The 19438-nt window shown below is 41.2% G+C and overlaps 1 protein-coding gene across 2 annotated transcripts in view; it reads right to left on the bottom strand.

Annotated features, from left to right (window-relative positions):
* The window catches only part of dusp8a (dual specificity phosphatase 8a), a 44106-nt gene extending 26844 nt beyond the window's left edge, over positions 1-17262 (bottom strand). Inside the window, exons 1-2 of one of the 2 annotated variants that reach the window (XM_030730515.1) lie at positions 16927-17262; positions 10065-10469 (exon numbers count right to left, since the gene is read on the bottom strand). In XM_030730515.1, coding sequence (XP_030586375.1) covers positions 10065-10301 — 237 coding nt within the window. In that variant the 5' untranslated portion in view covers positions 10302-10469; positions 16927-17262. Of the gene's footprint in view, positions 1-10064; positions 10470-16684; positions 16705-16926 lie in introns of those variants that run through there. The other variant, XM_030730516.1, reaches the window with a different exon arrangement.
* Between the last annotated feature and the right edge of the window lie 2176 nt (positions 17263-19438).

Raw genomic sequence — 19438 nt, 5'->3', positions numbered from 1 at the left:
GGGGAAAAAAAGGAGTTGTAGAAGGGAAAACAGAAGACGGAGTGTGGCGAGAATGAAACAAGACAGCTCACTGAATTCTTTGTTTACCTCAATAAACAACAAAAGTACATCATCCTCATGTGCAAAGTGCTGATTACCCACTAGCTTCCAGTTCCTCATCACCTCTTTGCTCTTTATGCAGCTGAAGGCACAATGGCGATGATAACTCATGGTATACACAGCTCCACAGTGCACCTGGAGCGTGTTTGATAATGTTTCTGCTTACAGAGCAGCTGTAGCAGAGTGGCTTGGAAGAGTGCCAGGCAGGTGATTTAGACAGGACAAGGTCAGTCTGTGAAGTCTACTAACAACTTACTCTGGTTTAGTAAATCCTAACTTAGCTAAGGCTCCTCGCATCCAATATCAATACTGCCCTAAAAGCATGAAAATCTGTACGTTTTGAGCCTTCATATGACTCATGACAGAAAACCATACAAAAGTAGTTATTTACAGCAAAGCCTGCACTTGGTGTGTGTGGTCAGGTAGTGAAATTTAAATCAGCTTTATGCACAATGTGACACAAAATATCAATATCTGAACCAAAGACATGATGTGATACTCTATATAGTTCATCCAGTTTGAAAGAAGTAGCCATAACTATATTATGACATCACTGAAAGACACTGAAAATGATGCTTTTAGGAAAGGATACGTACTAGAATGACTTTTATGAACATGATCGTCTTGTTTTCCAAAATATATACAGGAAAATCACAAGGTAGGTGGCATCACTCTGAGATTTCTGCATCATAAATAGGATTCTTAAGCAAAGTTATCATGATCAGCATCTTTTAGGGACTGCACATAAGCAGACTATTACCTTTAAGCATTAATCTGGGAACAATTTCATAATCCTCTGATCTGTAATATGAGTACTGGAAACTTTCAAACACTATGCTTTCTAATCATTGTGACATTTATTTCTCATCTATAAACACCTAAAGTGGTTCCCACAAACATCTGTTTACTAATAAAAATAATAAGATCATGGTTTGTCTGAAATACAGCTGTGAGGCCATCTGGCCAAATATACACGCATACAAAATATAAACCAGATTAAAAAAGAGAGAGAGAGGGCCTGAGGTTCAGCAGCATGGATTTAACAGAAAATTAAAATGCACAATTTCTCCGATTTCCTCTTTCAGCCATTAAATGCCCACTGTTCACAATTTGTTATTTATCCTGCATTCATCTCAGGATTTCTTTGTCTCAGTTTTAAATTCCCTGCATCCTCCATCTTAACTAACCCTGGGTAATTTTGGCTAATAATCCTAATGGGATCAGATCTAATTTGGGAGTCTGATCTCAGTGCCGGAGGATTACAGGCCTTTAACTGTACAAACGTGCATAACACAAATATAAACACACAGCTCAACGCACACTGTGGTCTTGTTGATCAGCTGCACAGCATACAAGGTTTTCTTTCTTCTGTGAAAACATGAACTGAATCACATCAAGGAAATATGTTGATGTCTGTGAAACTACCATGTTTGCACATTATAAAGAAGCCATCATAATGAAGTACTTTTCTCAAACACCCATTGACATTGCAATTTTTTTATTCTATACAGGCTGGGTTATAATGTAGTATTGAGTTTGTATTACAACAAAATGAAATAATATCTAAATTTGCTGTAAATGATGTAGTTAAATGACAAAATGTCTTTTTCTTCTCTATTTTCACAAAAATCATAGTAAACATGGAAGATTTCTGTGTTTAAACTACAACGATAAATTAGATCTCACTTTAACCACTCTAAAATTAAAATAAATGTCTTCTATATGTATTAGAAAGTATAAATGGGATAATAGATAGAGGAACATAACTCTAGAGGACAAAACTACCCATCTGCCATGTGATATACATGTAGGTTGCTGCAGTGTTGGAGGTCAACGACCCAGGGCTGGGTCTTGCTGTCAGACTGCAGCAGTAGTACAGATCCCTCGTCCCTCTGCAGTGCTACAGCATCACTGCTATTACAGTACTGGCCCAGGCTCTCTGACGCATGCACACTGCAGGTAAACAAGGAATACCACTGGCAGAGAGGGAAAACAAGGGATGAAAGAACAGAAAAGGAAGCCAAGGAAAGGAATGCCAAGAAGGGGCTCAGATGGAAACTTGAGGGAGGATTAGATATATAGCAAGAGAGGCATGGAGGGACAGAAGGTAGCACTAGCAGACCAAATGCTACAATCCTGCTGCACCCGGCTCTCTCTAAAACAGCTGGAGACTAGCATCGAAGCAAGAGAAGCAAGATACAGAGAACATAAAATACTATTAAACAAATTTGTGCATTTGTGTTGGATATAAAAAACTTAGAAAATGGATAATATTTGACCCTGAAAGAGAAAAAAAATGAAGGTGATGGGCAAGACAGAGTTAGAAGCCTGTACTGACCCTGTTATAAAATATGTAAGGAGTGGGAGAAAAACAAGGTCTGAGACAAGGCTGAGAGTCAAGGCATGGACTTGGTGTCAATGCTCCTCTGTAGGGACAGCTTACACACACACACACACACACACACACACACACACACACACACACACACACACACACACACACACACACACACACACACACACACACACACAACGGGTAGCTTAGCAACAGACTTGGGATAACACGGCCCTGCTTTACGGTAACAGTTTGTGTAAGAAAGTGAAACATCATTTCCTTCTGACCTCTGTCTGTCATGCTGCTGACCAGTGACAAAGTCAGTGCTGAGCAGGCTGGTGTATGTGTGTGTGTGTGTGTACTGGTGTGTGACACAAACAATCTAAAAATGGACCCACATTCTTGAAGCATAGTCTGGGTCCCCTTGCTGTGTCCACTCTGGGATGTCCCACACAAAACAAGAGGACTGCAATAGGAAGCCTCTTCAGTTAACAGTCAATTCTTCATTAACGAGAAGCTTAAGAGATACAGGAAATGGCACTACATGGTGCATTACGAAATCTCTCTTAAAAAAGACAGCACTGTGAGCAGGAGTCAGACCTTGTCATCTTATACTGATTCAACAGCTGAAGAAAATTAAGTACACACCACCCAAACACCTATTATTCTGATTGATTTGTAGATACATTTCTAACATTCTTCTTATGCCAGTGTGGCACCAGCTGGTCAAAATTTTCAACATTAAGTGCAGTACATTACATGTAATCTAGTGTTCTCTTTAAGTATTCAACATGTCAGTTTAAGACCCTGGCACACAGGTGCAAACTACACCTCTTGCTACTGTTAGGCCACCACCCTGGGGACAGATGATGTCATTGACTGAAACTGACAGCTGCCACTTCCATGTATGCTTCAGTAGGTCTGATGTGTGCGTGAGGACCAACTGTGTTCATATGAAATGGAAGGAGGGATATGAAGCATTTACTGTTCAACCTGGGTTTATAGATATTTTAAAAAAAATAGATCTAGGCTGAGAATTAGATTAAGTTTTAGGATGGTGAATTAATGTGGAACATCCTTGAAAGTACAATTTTACACCTGAATGAAAGAGTGTGGTTTTGACAGGGATGTGGGCATGTGGCATGGTGGTGAAAGTCCCTGATGGCTCTGTGCATGTGCAGTGTGAGGTCATCCCTCATCATTTCAGAGATGTGGTCACCTGATCTGGTGTGGTCACACCTTCATGCTGGTGAATATCAGGGGACCTTTAACACACACAGCTCAGGATACACATTCACATGCAAGTAAAAGCTTATACTTTTACAGAAAAGTATAAAGTTTCTTTGTCTCTCAAACACAGTACACACAGATTAAACTCTTGTCTATACGAAATACACACTATATTTTACGTAATTGTTAGTTTTACTTTGGGATTACATCTGAAACTATATACAGAACATGACATGTGTGTCTATGTTAAACAGTGGGATCTTAAAAGCAAACAATGATTCATTGCATGACCTCATCAAAGCAAACACATGACCTATCCATCTCTGTAGAAACACCACGGGTGGCTATAGCATTTTTGTTTAAACTCGGTAAACAGATAAATGTGAATGAAACACACAGAAATTTCCCATTTTTCCCATCTGGGTCATCTGGGAAATAACCAGCACAGAAACTCATCAGCTAAGTCAGTGTTTTTCAACCTTTTTTGAGCCAAGGTACATTTTTTTCATTGAAAAAATCACGAGGCACACCACCAGCCAAAAATGTTAAAAAATTATACTCTGTAGCCTATATTAACATTATAGTCATTCTTATCAAAGTGTCTTGAATAGGAATCAAATAAACACAAAAAAGAACTTTGTCATATAATATATATCTTCTTTCAAATAAAAAGTGCACTTAACACGTCCACTTCAAAAACACAGCTTGAACATAACAAATGCCACAACAATGTGGTCTTATAGTAGAAAACTTCAGTGTTTTGCAAACTCTAACTCTGTCCAAAAGCATTCTATTACCAGGAATAACACAACACAACAATACATGAGATAGAGGCAAGCTCACAGCTAATGTCATCATTTAATATCATCATCATGTATAAGTCCCCGTACAGTGTTTTCATGGATGAAGGTTATCATTGTTAACTATAACCCTGTACCACCGAACATGTCTTTGGCTCAGTGTACTTCAAAAGAGCCGCCGTTCGCGGACTTACGGCAACAATTTGCGTAATAACACCACAGTAATAACCTATATTGGTTGTGAAGTGCAGTTTCTCAGCTTTCAGAAACTGTTTGAATTTTTCCGATAGGACAAACGTTATTACGGTAATTCAAAGTTCCTTTGATCAGCCGCCTCAGGCTCTGTGCTAACCAGCTGTTCGGCTAGTAGCGGCGATCGCCCGGCAGTATAGTTATAATATGTATGCTGTGTGTGCGTTTCAGATGGCTCTCATGTTTCAAAACTACCGCTGAGAACTGTCGGTCTGAGCATTCAACCGATGCTTTGCGTGCCTCCAGTTTCTTGCTGTGGGGTTTTAAAAATGATTGTGGTGAAGGAGTCGCTCTCATGCCTCCGCTAGTGATGACACTCCCAGGCCAATCAGTGGCAGGCTGTCCTCCGCGTCACATTGTATCGCCTCGGATCGCTTAGAACCTCGGGTGAGTGAGTACGGAAAAAGGACCGGCAAAGTGTACCTGGTTCTAATGGAGATGCCGTCAAATCGCGGAGAGTCGAGTCGACCTGCGGAGAGTCGTTCCGTATGGAAAAGCGGCTTAATTCTCTTGTCTCTATGTACAATGCAATTCGCTACCTGCTGCTATCTAGTCTAGTGATATAGAAGAATATTACATGATTATGCTCCAGTCACTACTACAGCACAGACACTCGTGGCATATTACGTGAAACTGGATAATTTCCCACGGCACACCTGACGATCTCCCACGGCACACTAGTGTGCCGCGGCACACTGGTTGAAAAACACTGAGCTAAGTCCTCAGTTCTGCGGCTACCGTCATGGGAAGTGACAAATGAAATGTGTGTTGTTCTTTATGCTGAAATACTGTCTTTGCCTTTGCCCTGTGTCAGACACTAGATGACAAACTCATTTTGCCATAAAGTGAATAAAAATTTTTTTTTTAGATGTCCCTAAGTTTTATACATCTTACACCATGGTTTACTCATGAAAGTAGCCACATTTTTGTCATGCTATATTGATATAGGAATTAAGTGTGAATTAAAGTAAACATGTAGCAAGAGAAGAATGAGAAAGTGGCAACTTTAATGAGAAAATCATATAAAAGACATACAGAAAACATTCATTTTTACAGCTGGAGCTATTTGGATATATTTTTAATTTTCTTTCCATATGGGATTTTCTATCATGCATCATTAAAGCCACCCCCGAAACCTTCTCATGGAGGATAAACACAACATATGGTGTGTCATCAGTGGAATTGATGGAGATCTTCATCGCATAAATCCATTAGTTGGTCACGTGTTGTCTCTCTGTTCGGCAGGGCACTCAGCCGGTCTCACCAATTAAGATCACAGACAAGATTACAGACCCATTGCCTTTCTTGCTTTATTGCTGCATGCCCATTGTACCAAACAAGAATAATCAACCTGCTGTTCATTATCATGTCTAAAATGTCAGTATCACAACAGATGAAGACATACTAGAGTATAATTCAGGTGTAAATAGGATGAGCGTTACAAATGTTGTCATAAAGGCATGACATTGGTATGGCTGCAGCTAACCAATATTCCTGCGAGTGCTCATGTCTTCATATTGACTAACAGTGTAGAAATCCCAAAATGAAAGCAGCAGCATTTAGAAACATGAAGCTGAAGGTTCGGGATTTCACTTGTTATTTGCCTTTCTGAACATTTTTTTTCTGTTGATCTACAAATTGATGCACTGACTTAATGTTTCAACCCTCAATCAATCAGTGTAATCAATTTACTAATAAGAAATGCAAAAATCAGCTGAATTTTTATCTGGAAACTTGTGTGTAGTTATAAATATTTAGGTTCTGCCACATTAACAAATTTGACAGCTCATAAGTGTAACGTGTCTATAAGCAGGCTGCTATTTCCATACTAATCTGAGATCCATTTAACAAAAATGTGGGGTCCATGTCTATATACAAGAGGAAGGTTGCTTCCCCAGGCTGGTTGCTGGTAGTGAAAACCTCTGGTCCATCTGTCAGGCCTGCCTGGCCGGCTGTCCCCGTCACAGCAGCAGGGATTAGCCAGGCTTAAGCCAAGAAACCAGCCGCCTGCCCTCTAGCCTGTCAGAGAAGGCACGAGGAAGCCCCATTTCCGACTAAGCCTGTGCTCTCCCAGCAGAGGTCGTCCATCATCTAACCTACACTGTCCAGTTCTCTACACCTACATTAATAGAGAGCATTAATAAAAGGAGTTATGAAGGGATGTAACGTGTAAGGCAGAAGAAAGAGGACACCATTTTGTTTGCTGCTGTTCTGGTCTGTTATGTTCATTCAGCTCAGTTAACTGAAGCATTGGGAGCTTCGATGAAAGAGGGTGAGTGCAGCGCCTTGGGGGACGCAGGCTATTAGTTCTCAATGGGATGTGAGGCGAGAGGCAGCCGGGGAGGAGGCGGAGGCAGCAGCCCATCCATGAATACTGTCAATGCTGCTCTCCTGCCTCCTGTATTCACGTCCCATACAAAGAGCCACAATGGTGTCCTTTGGCGTTTTGGCTGGCTGAGACAGCTCCTGGAGATGCTCAGAGCCATGTGGGGGGTAAAGATGATGGTGTGTATGCGTGTATGGGGGGTTAGTTGGAAGCTGGCTTTAACACCACACAGCCAATCTGCACGTGCCCAGCCCGCGGCCTGCCAGTGGCCACACAAAAGGGATGATGTCATGCTTAGCCAATAACAAAAGAGTCTGGGTCCGTCAGGCCCTCCTCTCTAACCCGGCTAGTTCCAGCTTTATCCAGCCTTGCATTAATCGCAAGCCTTATCCTCTTTACTGCGGGTGGGGAATGGATAATAATAAAGCAGACATGGGGCAACACTAGACAGTGAGAGGAAAGCTGGAATAAACTAATAAGAAATGAGTTGGTTGCAAGAAGCTGCAGGCTATGGTTGCAAAACAGACAGAGAGAGCTGTCACGAGAATGAAAGTGAGCGAAATCAGGAGGAAGCATGGCTCCATGGGGTGCCACAGTGTGAGATCTGCCAAGCACAGAGCCCCACACAGAGATGAACCCAAAGACAGAGCACAGAAACACACTCAAGCTCGCTGCTCTCAGGGCAAGTAATGAAGCTGAAACTCTTGACAGTGATCCAAAATCTCTATCAAACTTTTTTCCAGTGGCAGCTTATTTAAATCCGTCTGCTTTTTCTTATCATTTTCTCTTTGTTGTCTACATCTGTAGTCTGCAAAAGATTTTATTTTTGGGTGTGCATGATCAGAGCTAAAATAATAACATCATCTGAACAAAACTGGATCCTTTGGTTAAAATAAGTCAAGTTTTCAGATACAGAATTTTCTATGTGACCTTCAGACCAAATACTGATCTGAACAGTTTAATACATCATCCTTATTCAGCTAGTAATATTTCATTTTGGGTGAAAGGAAAGGCATGTGGATTTGACTGCTTAAATCTCTTGTATTAAAGCATTATATCAGAGGGTTAGTGTGAAACAGCAGGTATATAGGGACTCTTGGCCAATGTCCCAGGTGCTATTAACAGAGCAAAAGTTAATTTTACCATGCAGACAGTGTCTGTCATCTAAAAATGTTAAACGTGTAATCAAGCAGGAGAGGCAAAGCAATAAATTAATAAACACATTAAAGTCTAAGTATTTGTTATTTTTTGGGAAGTGTGTGATTTTCAGTTGTTACAGAGGTACTAGACAGGTACCAGATGGAAACACACATCAGCCAGTTTGTCAGCTCTAGGACAGACACACAATGAAAGCTGGTCATAAATCACCCTTATAAGAGCAAGACGAATGACAGGTCAGACAACCAGACCTGCTCCCGGCAATCAGGAAGTAGAACAACAAAAAAACACTGTATGAACTGCCATTCTGAGTCACACCTAAGAAAAAAATTTCACTCACCTGGTAAGTGTCATGGGCTGCTGTGAATCATTGCTTTATTGCACTGGGTGTAACATGGCTAAAAGTTAAATATCTATAAATAACATTTAAAGCCTGGAAGCAGAATATCATCTGCCATGTCCTCTACAGCTTTGCTGCTGTCTGTATTCAGTCAAATATAACGTTCCACACACATAACACACAAATGGCTGTGGCTCAGGATGCAGAGCAGGTCACCTACTAATCAGAAGGTTGGTGGTTTGATCCCTGGCTGCTCCAGTCTGCATGCCAAAGTATCCTTGCGAAAGATACTGAACCCCCAAGTTGCTTGCGATGTGTTTGCATGTGTGAATGTTAGATAGAAAGCACTCAGATGCAGAAAGTGTTTGCATGAGTGTGTGTGTGAATGGCTGAAAGAAATATGCTGTAGAAGGCGCTTTAAGTACTCGTGCAGAGTAGAAAAGTGCTATATAAGAACCAGTCGATTTACCATTTACAAATGTCAACCCCCTCTCCCTGCTTCGGTTTCCCCTCTCAGAGTTCCTTCAGTTTCACACAGAGACTAAAAATACAGGAGTCAGCATGCCACGGGTGGACAGGCCATGGAAAAAAGGCTGTCATATTCAGAGGAGAAGTCATGGAAACCAGAAGGATCCGATTTCAGGGCCACTGATAAGCAACAAACCTACAGTATGTGTGCCTACCCGCCAAATATAGCATCCACTGATGCGCTGCAGGCTTGGCTAACACAGAGGATGCCAGTTCAGAACTACAGTGAAACATGGGTCAGGCTGTTGGTAATGATCTCATAAAACTGGTTTAACATCAGTATCTTGCACGAGGGCACTTCAACAGAGTGACAACTTGCTAGAAAGGGAACCTGATTCTGAGACCACGGGCCCAAGGAAAGTCTTTGCATACCAACTCGCGGCACCTACTGCATAATGAATACATGATACAAGCAGTGTTGATGTACTACTATGCCCTAAATCTCAGCAGAGGAAAAGACCCAAAGCAACAAAAACATATTTCCAGTGGGAAATGGACGAAAATCTTGTAAATCCCCAAAGTTTGCTTGGCACAAAAGCATTTCTGAAGTTAATCCGTTTTTTTAAATTAGGTTTTTCAGTCTATGAATTGAGGGAATTTATGAAGTATACAAAGCACTACATGTTTGAAAAAAATGAGACATTTTTGGAAATACCCAAAACTGTATTTTGATTGAGTTCAGTAAGAATAGAAACGGCACGCTGTGCATAATTGTAAATCTACCAGCAGCCTAAACTTGGCTAAGTATAAAGACTGGAAACACAGGAAAAAGCTAACTTAATTTATTTGTGAGACGTGTAAAAATGTACAAATTACCATTTTAAGAGGTTTTAAGAGCAGATTATTAAGCTGGTGGGAATCAAGTGTCTTGCCCTTATCAGCAAGGTAGACGCTTGGCATAATGACAGCTTGGCACTTAAGTGAAAGGCTCTCTAATCACACTCTACCACCCAAAAAGCATCAGCTGTCAGGTACCTTAATTGAGCTTTAACTCACCTTCACTTTCCCATTGGGCTGAAGCAGCTCGGTGACAGACACTTTGTCCTGCTGCAGTCGCCTCTTCACCAACTTTGAGCAGCAGACATTGACGGCACCTTGCACGTGTGATGCATTGTACTCAGAAAACGTCCTGCTGTCGATCACCAGCAAGCGGCCTGTCCCTCTCTGGATGAGGCTCGCCAGGCGCTTGATGTCCATCACACTCCTCTTATTGGGCCCTTTCTCCCCTGCCATGATGTAGGAAGGGCTGAGTGGTAAACCAGGGTCAAAGACGTGGGGGGTAGTAAGGGTAGTGAGGTATGAAGAAAGAGGGGCAGGTGAGAGAGGTTGAGGAAGGAGGAGAAGATAAGGGTCAGTGGAGGAGGGCTACCACTTGAGCAGGCGCTGGGAGATCCATGGTGCCTACAGAAAGAAGAGATCAAAAAAAAAAAAAAGAAAAACGAAAAAACAGAATTTAGTAAGGAACGTATCCACAGAGAAATTTAAGAATGCCACTTCCAGTTTTGAGATGCTGATGATCGGACATTTGATGAATGGAAAGGGCATCGTCACTTGTCGCTCTGAGCTTCAGTCCAGTCATGCCACAGCGACAAATAAAACCCTTCAAACTCAACTGCTGCAAAGCCACAACAACAGATCCATTTCATACACATTTCCAAACCCCGCTCTAGCATTTGAATTCACACATACTTTTGAGCTTTTGTCTTATCTTTTATTGGCAGATATTTAACACCTGGCACATCAAAATAACCACAATGCCATAAACATGAATATAAAAGTTATTTAAAGACTAAAAGGCTGACCAGATTATCCAATGGGATTTAGCAGTCCTGAGATCTGAGGGAATATCACACATCCGAAGACAAAGACTTAAATTAGACAATAAAACCAGGGGGTGCATGTGTGCCTGTGTAAGTTTGTGAAGGTTGGTGGTTGTTGATCGAGGGTCTCTTGTGCAGTAGCTTGTGAAACAGGAAACTGAGGGCGTGCGATAAATTAAGCCAGGGGAATTCAGAGAGCAGGTCTGGACACAGGCCTGTGTGACATCCTGTGCCTGTGTTTGTATGTGTGTTCCAAATTAACCATCCATAAACTTGATGAACTGCCTCCTTCTATCCATCACTTCTAATCACTCTGATCTCCTCCGTGCTCACATTCACCACAGCCCTTTTACCTTTAACATGGGACACACAGTCGTTTATTGTGTTGAGAAACCAATGACTGCACATATGTGAGAAACACTGTATGCGTGTGTGCTAGACTACACATTACAAAACCACTGTGCCATTTAATTAAGAGAACACGCAAATAAAAATTAAAAAACAGCGCAGGTTGAGGTCCATTTCGTTGGTCTACCAGGTGTCACGCGACAAGCAAAAGGTCAGAATGTGAATGCCACCGTGTTGTTTTATTCATCTACAGGCACATGGTGTCATTAAAAATGAATAGACACCTTCTCATTTACCCCAAAGCGTAAATGGATGTTTAAACCTCGGTTGAAAAGGGAGAGTGTGAGAGATAGAGGTGCAGAAGCTAATAATAGAGTGTAGCCAAATACAAAAGATTATAAAGCTATGTTCTTCTTGAGAAGAGAGGCAGAAAAAGAAAACACATTTAACAACAGTGGTGAGAAGGTGGGAGAGAAGTTTAAAAAAAAAAAAAGAGAGACTGGGAGAAGCTGATCAGTAGTGTCTTGGGATGACATAAAAGCAGCTCTGCAACTTTTCACCTGTGTTCTGGCAGCAGCACCGTGGAGGGAGGGAGAGGAGTGAGAGAGTGAGACAGAGGAGAGCTGGGGGGATGTATTGAAGGATGTTATTCAGCAAGGAGCTCTCTAGCCTAGCAACTTAGCCAGCTCAAGGTGAGGGAGAGGGAATGATTGTGGAGATGTAGCAAGGAGGAAACATGAAGGAGAATTTGGGTGAAAAATCGAATCTAACTTGCAGACGACCACACAAAATGTATGACATGGAGGTGGAGTAGATAATGCTATCACATGAGAGGTGCCAAACAGTGTTGCATCATTACGCTTACCTTCACTATGGCCTACTGTTTGTCTCCTACGGACTTACAGACTGTGGAAGTGAACATACAGTAGATATACACATGCCTGGCAACTCGCCTGATGCAAGGGGAGCAGCACAAGAACATGAAAGAGAGTCTAAACAGGCAGTAGTAACTGCTTGCACTGCTAAGCACAACCAAACTGCTGCTGTATCAGAAAGTACTAGCAAGCTATGACACAGACAAAAATTTAGTCAATGAAGGTTGAAGACAAAACACCCAGTGGCCTGCACAAGCATATAAAGCAGCACAAACAAATTAATACAATCCACTTAAGCTTAGCTAATCTGTGTGTAACTGCAAATGTGAAGCACAGTATTGTGACATGCAGCATCAAAATTCATATCCTACTGGCACACCGACATAACCCCCACTCTTCACATAATAAGCATCTAAAATATCTATTCTGCAGGAAGCTTTGCTGCAATACCAGTGCTCCCCTGTACAAGAAACAGCCCCTGTCACATTACAACCTGCCCCATCACCTGTTATTCCATACCTTATCTGGCAAGCAGCCCTTCAGTCGAGCAGCTAACAACACAGCTTCCAGGGATGTGAATCTTTTTCTCTCTTTCTCTGTGTCCCTGCTGCTGAGCACAGCATCTGATGCTGCATATGTCTAATGGCGACCGCTCTCCCACCCACCCAGAGTCTCACACTTTTTCCTCTCTGAATCTCTCCTTCCTTCTCTATCACTCTCTTTCTTGCTTTTGTGCAGTGAGCAGAGATGGGGAGGGGAGGAGTGTGCAGTTTTACATGTGTGGTAGCCAGAGAAAGAGCCCTCTGCATCTTTCTGTGTCGCTAGACAATCGTCCCGTGGTAAACTCAAAAACACCCTGTTTGTATGAACAGGAAGGGGAATGAAAAGAAGGGTTAATAAGAGAAAAAAAGCAACAACATAGACAGGAAAATACAAGAAAGGCAGAGAAATTAAAAGAAGGAACACAAACATCCACATGATTACTCAGCACAACAAACATAGCTCATCTCTTCATGCAAAAATGCCCTTTTCCCTCCACATCACATCCAGGCAGGAAAAAAAAAATAAAGAAACAGTAAAAAAATAAAATAAAAATAAGCTCATCACACAGCACCAGGCTGTGAGGCTCCAGCAGAATAGAGGAAAACAAGCAAAGAGAAGAGAAAGCAGAGAAACAGACACAGTGTGTACAGGCCCAGAGCAGATTCGGTTGCCATAGAAACAGCCCAGGCTGGGGTGATGGGGGGCACGGGAAGGGTGATTGTGATGGGATGCTGACTGATGCTGATGCTGAATACAAGAGAAAGCTAAAACAGACAGTGCAACTCAAGATAGATTCTCCCAGCGTGAGCTGTATGTACACCAATGTTATCTTACTCACTAACTTAATAAAAAAAAAAAAGAGCAACAAATTAGTCCACAAGTCACTGATTTAAATTGTTATATTAATTCTATATGATGTCTCCTCTAACATAGCCTAAATTTAGTCTCACTACTTTTCCAAAGTGGCGATTCTAAATTGTGAGTGCGAATAGTTGCCCGTCTCTCTGTGTTAGCCCTGCGACAGACAGGCGACCTGTCCAGGGTGTACCCTGCCTCTGGCCCTATAGCAGCTGGGATAGGCGCTCCCCCTCCCCCTTGTGACCCTGAATTTGATAAGCAGAAGAAAACGGATGGATGCTTTTCCAAAGCTGTCTAAGATCAAGCAAGGTCACATGGTCAGATAATCCAGGCAGACTAGGTAGCGCACATCCTCAAAGTCAAAACAAAGCAGTGACAGCATGACAACTAGCAGAAAAACTAGACTGACGGGTCTGCTTTGAGGAAAAAAACACACAACACATCCTCCAGGGTACTGGAAATATCAGCTGTAAATGAATAATTACACAGAAAGTTAACATTCAACTTGATTAATCAAATCCAAACATCCTCTTTCCCTTAGAATCTACTACACATTAAGTTTTTTTCTTCTTTCACTTATTTCTCAGTACCACTTATATGCCTCCACCAACCAATCAAGTTGCCGTTTACATCCATGTTACATCCAAGCTCAAATTCTCCCTTCCTCTCTGAGTTATGCTGTTGGATGATATCCAGAAATGTATTTTTTTGATGTGACTGTTAAGGATGGAAACTGAGAACCAGTTCCAAATCCTTCACAATCATATGCCTCCATGCTTACAGTATCAGTCCTCCTATCAATGCTGGTGTGGTTTTCTAACAGTTGCACATTGCAAAACAATACGGCTAATCTCATGGCAGTGGAGCTTTTTGTAATTCTTTGCATTCAAGCCTTTTGTCTGTACTGTGAAGACTCAAAGATAATACATTGCTGTGTTGATGCTAAAAACCTGTGCAAGTCTACTTTTCTCCACAAAGAAATTTGATTAGACATCAACAAGGGGAATGATAAAGAATCAGGGCAACAGGCAGAGTTGATAATAGGAGACTTTTTCTTTTTTTTATCAATATCCATTCATAGTCACAGCGAATTTGACCTTTTGGATGTAAAATGTCATCACTTCATCATTTCACACTGCTGGAAATTTGTGTGGGATTTTGTAATTGTAATTTTGTTTTGTGAGGTCACAGTGACGTTTAAAATCTAACGAGTTTCCTCTAGGCAAAGAAAATGAACAGACATACAACACAAAAAACATATGGTCTCATTTCAAAATCCAATTAATTATACATTAAGAATTAGATTCAAAAAGGATTGCTATGCCTTGTTTTCCAACTAGAAAAAAAAAAAAATTCCAGAGCTGCAAACCTTTCCCTCTCTTGTCAAGCAAAACACACAAACACTGACAGACTCTCTAGTGACACTCTCTTTATAGTTGCCAATAAAAGACTGATAACAAAAAGGTTTTTGTGGTACATATAAGCATCAAGTTGAGGAAGTAACTTTATCTCCATAAAATGGGCAATTCATGCAGGGGTATTCACAGCCTTTAACCAGGGGCTGAACATGAAGGGCCAACTCCATAATGCCATTATCAGACATCAGGGACAGCGGCAAACACAAAGAGAGCAACTGGAGGGCAACCAGCAGTGATGTAATACCATCCAGGTTATTCATTAACTCCCTGCATAACGTCACCTGTGGCCACAGCCTTGAGTAGCCTGATATAAAGCGAGCAAGGTTCGCACAATGACAGACAGGACTGGTTTGTTTAGACCACAAACAATTACATCATCAGAGCATCTTGCGCCCTTTAGTCTGTGCAACAGGCTCTCTCATGAACTCAAAGTTTGCATCCGTCTGTGTATACAAGCTGTCTGTCTCTCTCGAGTGTATCACTTACACTTTAAAGAGGGACCACAACAAAGCAACATGCAGGTACTTGGGCCAACACTAGTGGGTCACCCATTTATAGTGGAGAATTTTAAAACAAGACACTACACTGATACGTTTGGCTGTGCCTCTAACTTTATTAAATGGCAATATGTTACTATACTTATTCGAGTAAGATGAATAAAATGTTTTTTCAGTTCATTGATTGACCTCTTGGGCTGTTAAAGGGCCAGATCATTAAATTTCTGTCAGTTAAACTAATTAAAACATGACATGACTGTGACTAAAAGTCGCTATATTCACTGTCATTCACTGCTGTTACAGCTATACAATAATCAGATAAAAATGTCAGAAAACAGTTATTGGCACACCTTAAGTCATCACATTTTTAATATGCCTACAATTCACGGTTGACAGTTGATGATGGCTAAATCCTGGGTGTTTACCACTGGAACTAACCAGTGCAACACGCTGTTGTAATGGCCATGTCATAAAAAAAAAGAAAAAAAAAGAAAAGAAAGAAAAAATCGATTTCCTGGTGCAGCAGGACAGCGCCATCACATTGTAAACAACATCCAGGCAAAAAGCCTTCCGGTGTCCTCTAATCAATACTCTCCTAGAGCATTGACTGCTGCAAAATGCAGGGTCATACAACAAGTTGGGACTACCCCAGACTCCACCAGCACAACAACATGAATGCTGATGCAAATGATACCAAGAATATGAGCCACAAAAATACACCCTCATACACATATAATGTGGACAAATAGAGATGTTCTGAAAATCAAATACTGATCAAATAGAGGCGGGGCGCGCGCGCGCGCGCGCACACACACACACACACACACACACACACACACACACACACACACACACACACACACACACACACACACGCGCACAAAAACAAAACAATAAAAAACAAAACAAAACAGACAGGACGTTGTACAGCGTTTGTCAGCGTTAATAATGATGGAGACTGAGCGGTCGCGCGCTACAATAAACCGACCTACATTAGAAATAAGAACAGACTCCAGTGCGGACAGCGGGCACTGCCTTTACATACGTTGGATACAGTCAGCATTAACTATTGTTAAACTCCACACTTACAGAAAGGTTCAGCGGGCGTCCTTTGAGTGGGAAACCTGCCTTGGGTTTGTTATGACGCGTGGATATGTCCGCACGCGAAAATGAACCCACTCCATTGATCGGTTGTGATGGCTGTAAACAGCGCTCAAATTAAACAGAAAATTCAGGGAAGAAACCTAATATACCTACCTTACGATAAACAGCCAGCACACCAATTTTTTAATAGCAATAAAAAAATCGATAACTTGAGCCTGGACAGGGTTTATTCCCATTACGAGACAGGCGCGCACATTAAAAAAAAGGGGGGGAGGGGGTGCGCGCTGACGGACACGCCGCAGCGGCGAGCAGGGGACGAGCACAAACAGCGAGCAGCCGCCTCAAACAAACAAATGTCCTTTCTTACTAATTGATAAACACACTCAAACACTCACCTCGGGCTCCACGCGTCTGCAGGGGTATTATTCAGCTAGTCTCCATGTGTGAGGGGACAGCGGCGGAGTCTTCATGGGGCTGGCTGGTGTTTACTCGGCGGTGTTACGGGGTATACAGTACAGTAGACCTCAGCTGACGGAGGATGACAGCGCCAGGAGCAAACGAGGGATGAAAGCGCGCGGTGATAGGCTACAAACGGGCTCTTCAGTCGTTCAGCTGGTTCCTGGAGAGGAAGATTAGCTTTACTAGGCTAGGTGAAGGCTAAAACTGTTAGTGTGTGTTGTGGAGGAGGGAGGGGTGGGGGGTTAGGTACGGAAGGTGCACTTTAGCACTTTCATGAACTAAACCGATGAGGTCATGGTTCAGGAGGGAGACGGGAAAAAAAGAGAAACTGTGAGGTTGACGTCACCTCCGACCAATCAGGGGTGGCGGCTTAGGAGTAGGGTGACGTCAGTGATCTGAGCTGCAGACTAAAGGGACAGTCCGACTGTTTTTTTTTCTTTTAAAGGAGACGCGCTCACGTTGAGAGTAAAAACTGATGTAAACACGGAAAAAAGAGGAATAATGTATAGGCCTACCTTTTATTTATTTTCTTATTATATTAAAATATTTATCACTTTTTTCTATTTTCTATTTAAATGTGCTCCTTTCTCTTCTACGCGATTGAGCAATTTTGTCTTGTGATTTTTTTAAAATGTGTTTATTTCATATTCATTTATTTATTATTATTTTTTTATTTATTTTTTCCTTTCTGAGGTTATGCCTACTGTAAAAATATGAAAATTCTTAAAGTGAATTTCTGTGTTTTTGCTTTGAGGAACTTTATTTTTCTTACAGATATTAAACCCTTTCGATTATGAAAAAATGCATTTTTTCTGCATTAATTTCTTGAATTTACAATTTTTTTTCAAATAGAAATAAAGCTTGCAGAAACATGTTTTTGATCCAGAGCAAAGGATATAACCCTGCAGCTTTCATCAAGGTATGTGAAAGTAACAGAGACAAAACCATTTGCATAAGAAAAAATTCTAAACAGGCTCACCTGGTTTTGTGTAACAAATCCTAGATGGTTGAGTATTTCTCTTTGTTTGCAGTTACAGGTACTAATTTACTTTTCTATTTACATTTGTTTGCTCTTCATCACGCAGCAGACATTTTAAGCTGAAATGCACTTGTAAGCCATGGAGCTGCCCCTTTCTCTGTGTTAAAGATGTAAGCATAGTCTACAGTCTCATTGGGATGCCGTTCATCCAAGCAAAACCAAGTTACCACTACAGCATAAAATTCTTCTACTTAAAAACCTGCACTACAACATATTTTGCACAATTTAAATAGATGAAATATGCATGAAAAATATACATAAATATAGCATCATAAACAATCGATACTATACTTGCAGTAAATATTTATGTGATTATTTGTCTCAGTTCTGCAGCTCTGCACAAGTGCTATCAGATTAGCTGGGTAGCTCTCAAATCGAGAGCTTCATGAATTTTTACATGATCTAAATTTTTTAAAAATAAAATCAATGATAAAGATGTACATTTTTCTCAGAAAGGACAAAAAACTGGGAGTCTGAATGTCTCCTACAAATAAAGTGAGAAGGGCCGTAATTTGTATAAATGTAGAGATTTAAGAGAAATAGAGGGAGATGAAACCTGATCAATATACAGTATTGCATTATTATTTAGCACTGTTCTTTTAATGAATGGATGTTGGGTGTTTGAATTCTGTGTCATCAGTTCTCTTTTGTCAGACTGAAAGCCTTTGTTTTGTTGCTCTGGACAATGTGTCAGCGAGCAAACAGTTGACTGCAGGGAGCCTGTGGCAATGTGTCATTAGATCTCATATACTGACATCTAGCGGTGAAAGAATGTAACTGCACCCTGTCACTTAGAACAGTCTTATCTTCAGCACAGCATGAAACCAACAAAGGACTAATCAGGCTTGTGTGTGCAATTAAGAAAGGGTAACCCAGAAAAAACAACAGCAACACAGATTCATGAAAATCTATCTTTATTTGGATGCAAAAAAGTCACAACTTAAAGCGATACTGTAGCAGAGGAGAGGAATACTGATTGCTGGTTGGTTGGTTGTATGTCTGACTGTTTGGCTGTTGTGTCATCCCCATTTGGATCTTCAGAAGAAGGCCAGGTAAGCACGGACAACAAACACTCAAAATAAAAGCTTTTCGGTCAAGTAGGCGGGAGATTATCAGAGGATTATCTCAGAAGTGTGATAATATGTTGTAGCCTTTCTTGTTAGTCTCAACCACATGCTGCTATAAAAGGTCATTTTGGCAGTTATAGTCTCCCAGTTGATTTCATATTTATGAACTGGTCCGAGTCCACACTTTTAAAACCACCCTCTGATAATATCCATGGCCACTGATCTGAAGCATCGAGTCAAAATAGAAGTTGTTTGACTTTTGTAGAAAACTGTCTTCACTGTTTTAGCTGCCTTACACATAACAATTACTTGTCGTGTTGTCAACTGAGAATGGCCTCGAGT

This window comes from Archocentrus centrarchus, chromosome 6, assembly GCF_007364275.1.
Source record: "Archocentrus centrarchus isolate MPI-CPG fArcCen1 chromosome 6, fArcCen1, whole genome shotgun sequence".
In the NCBI taxonomy this organism is placed as follows: Eukaryota; Metazoa; Chordata; class Actinopteri; order Cichliformes; family Cichlidae; genus Archocentrus; species Archocentrus centrarchus.
The sequence above is the reverse complement of the archived record's forward strand: the minus strand, read 5'-3'. Positions and strand labels throughout refer to the sequence as shown.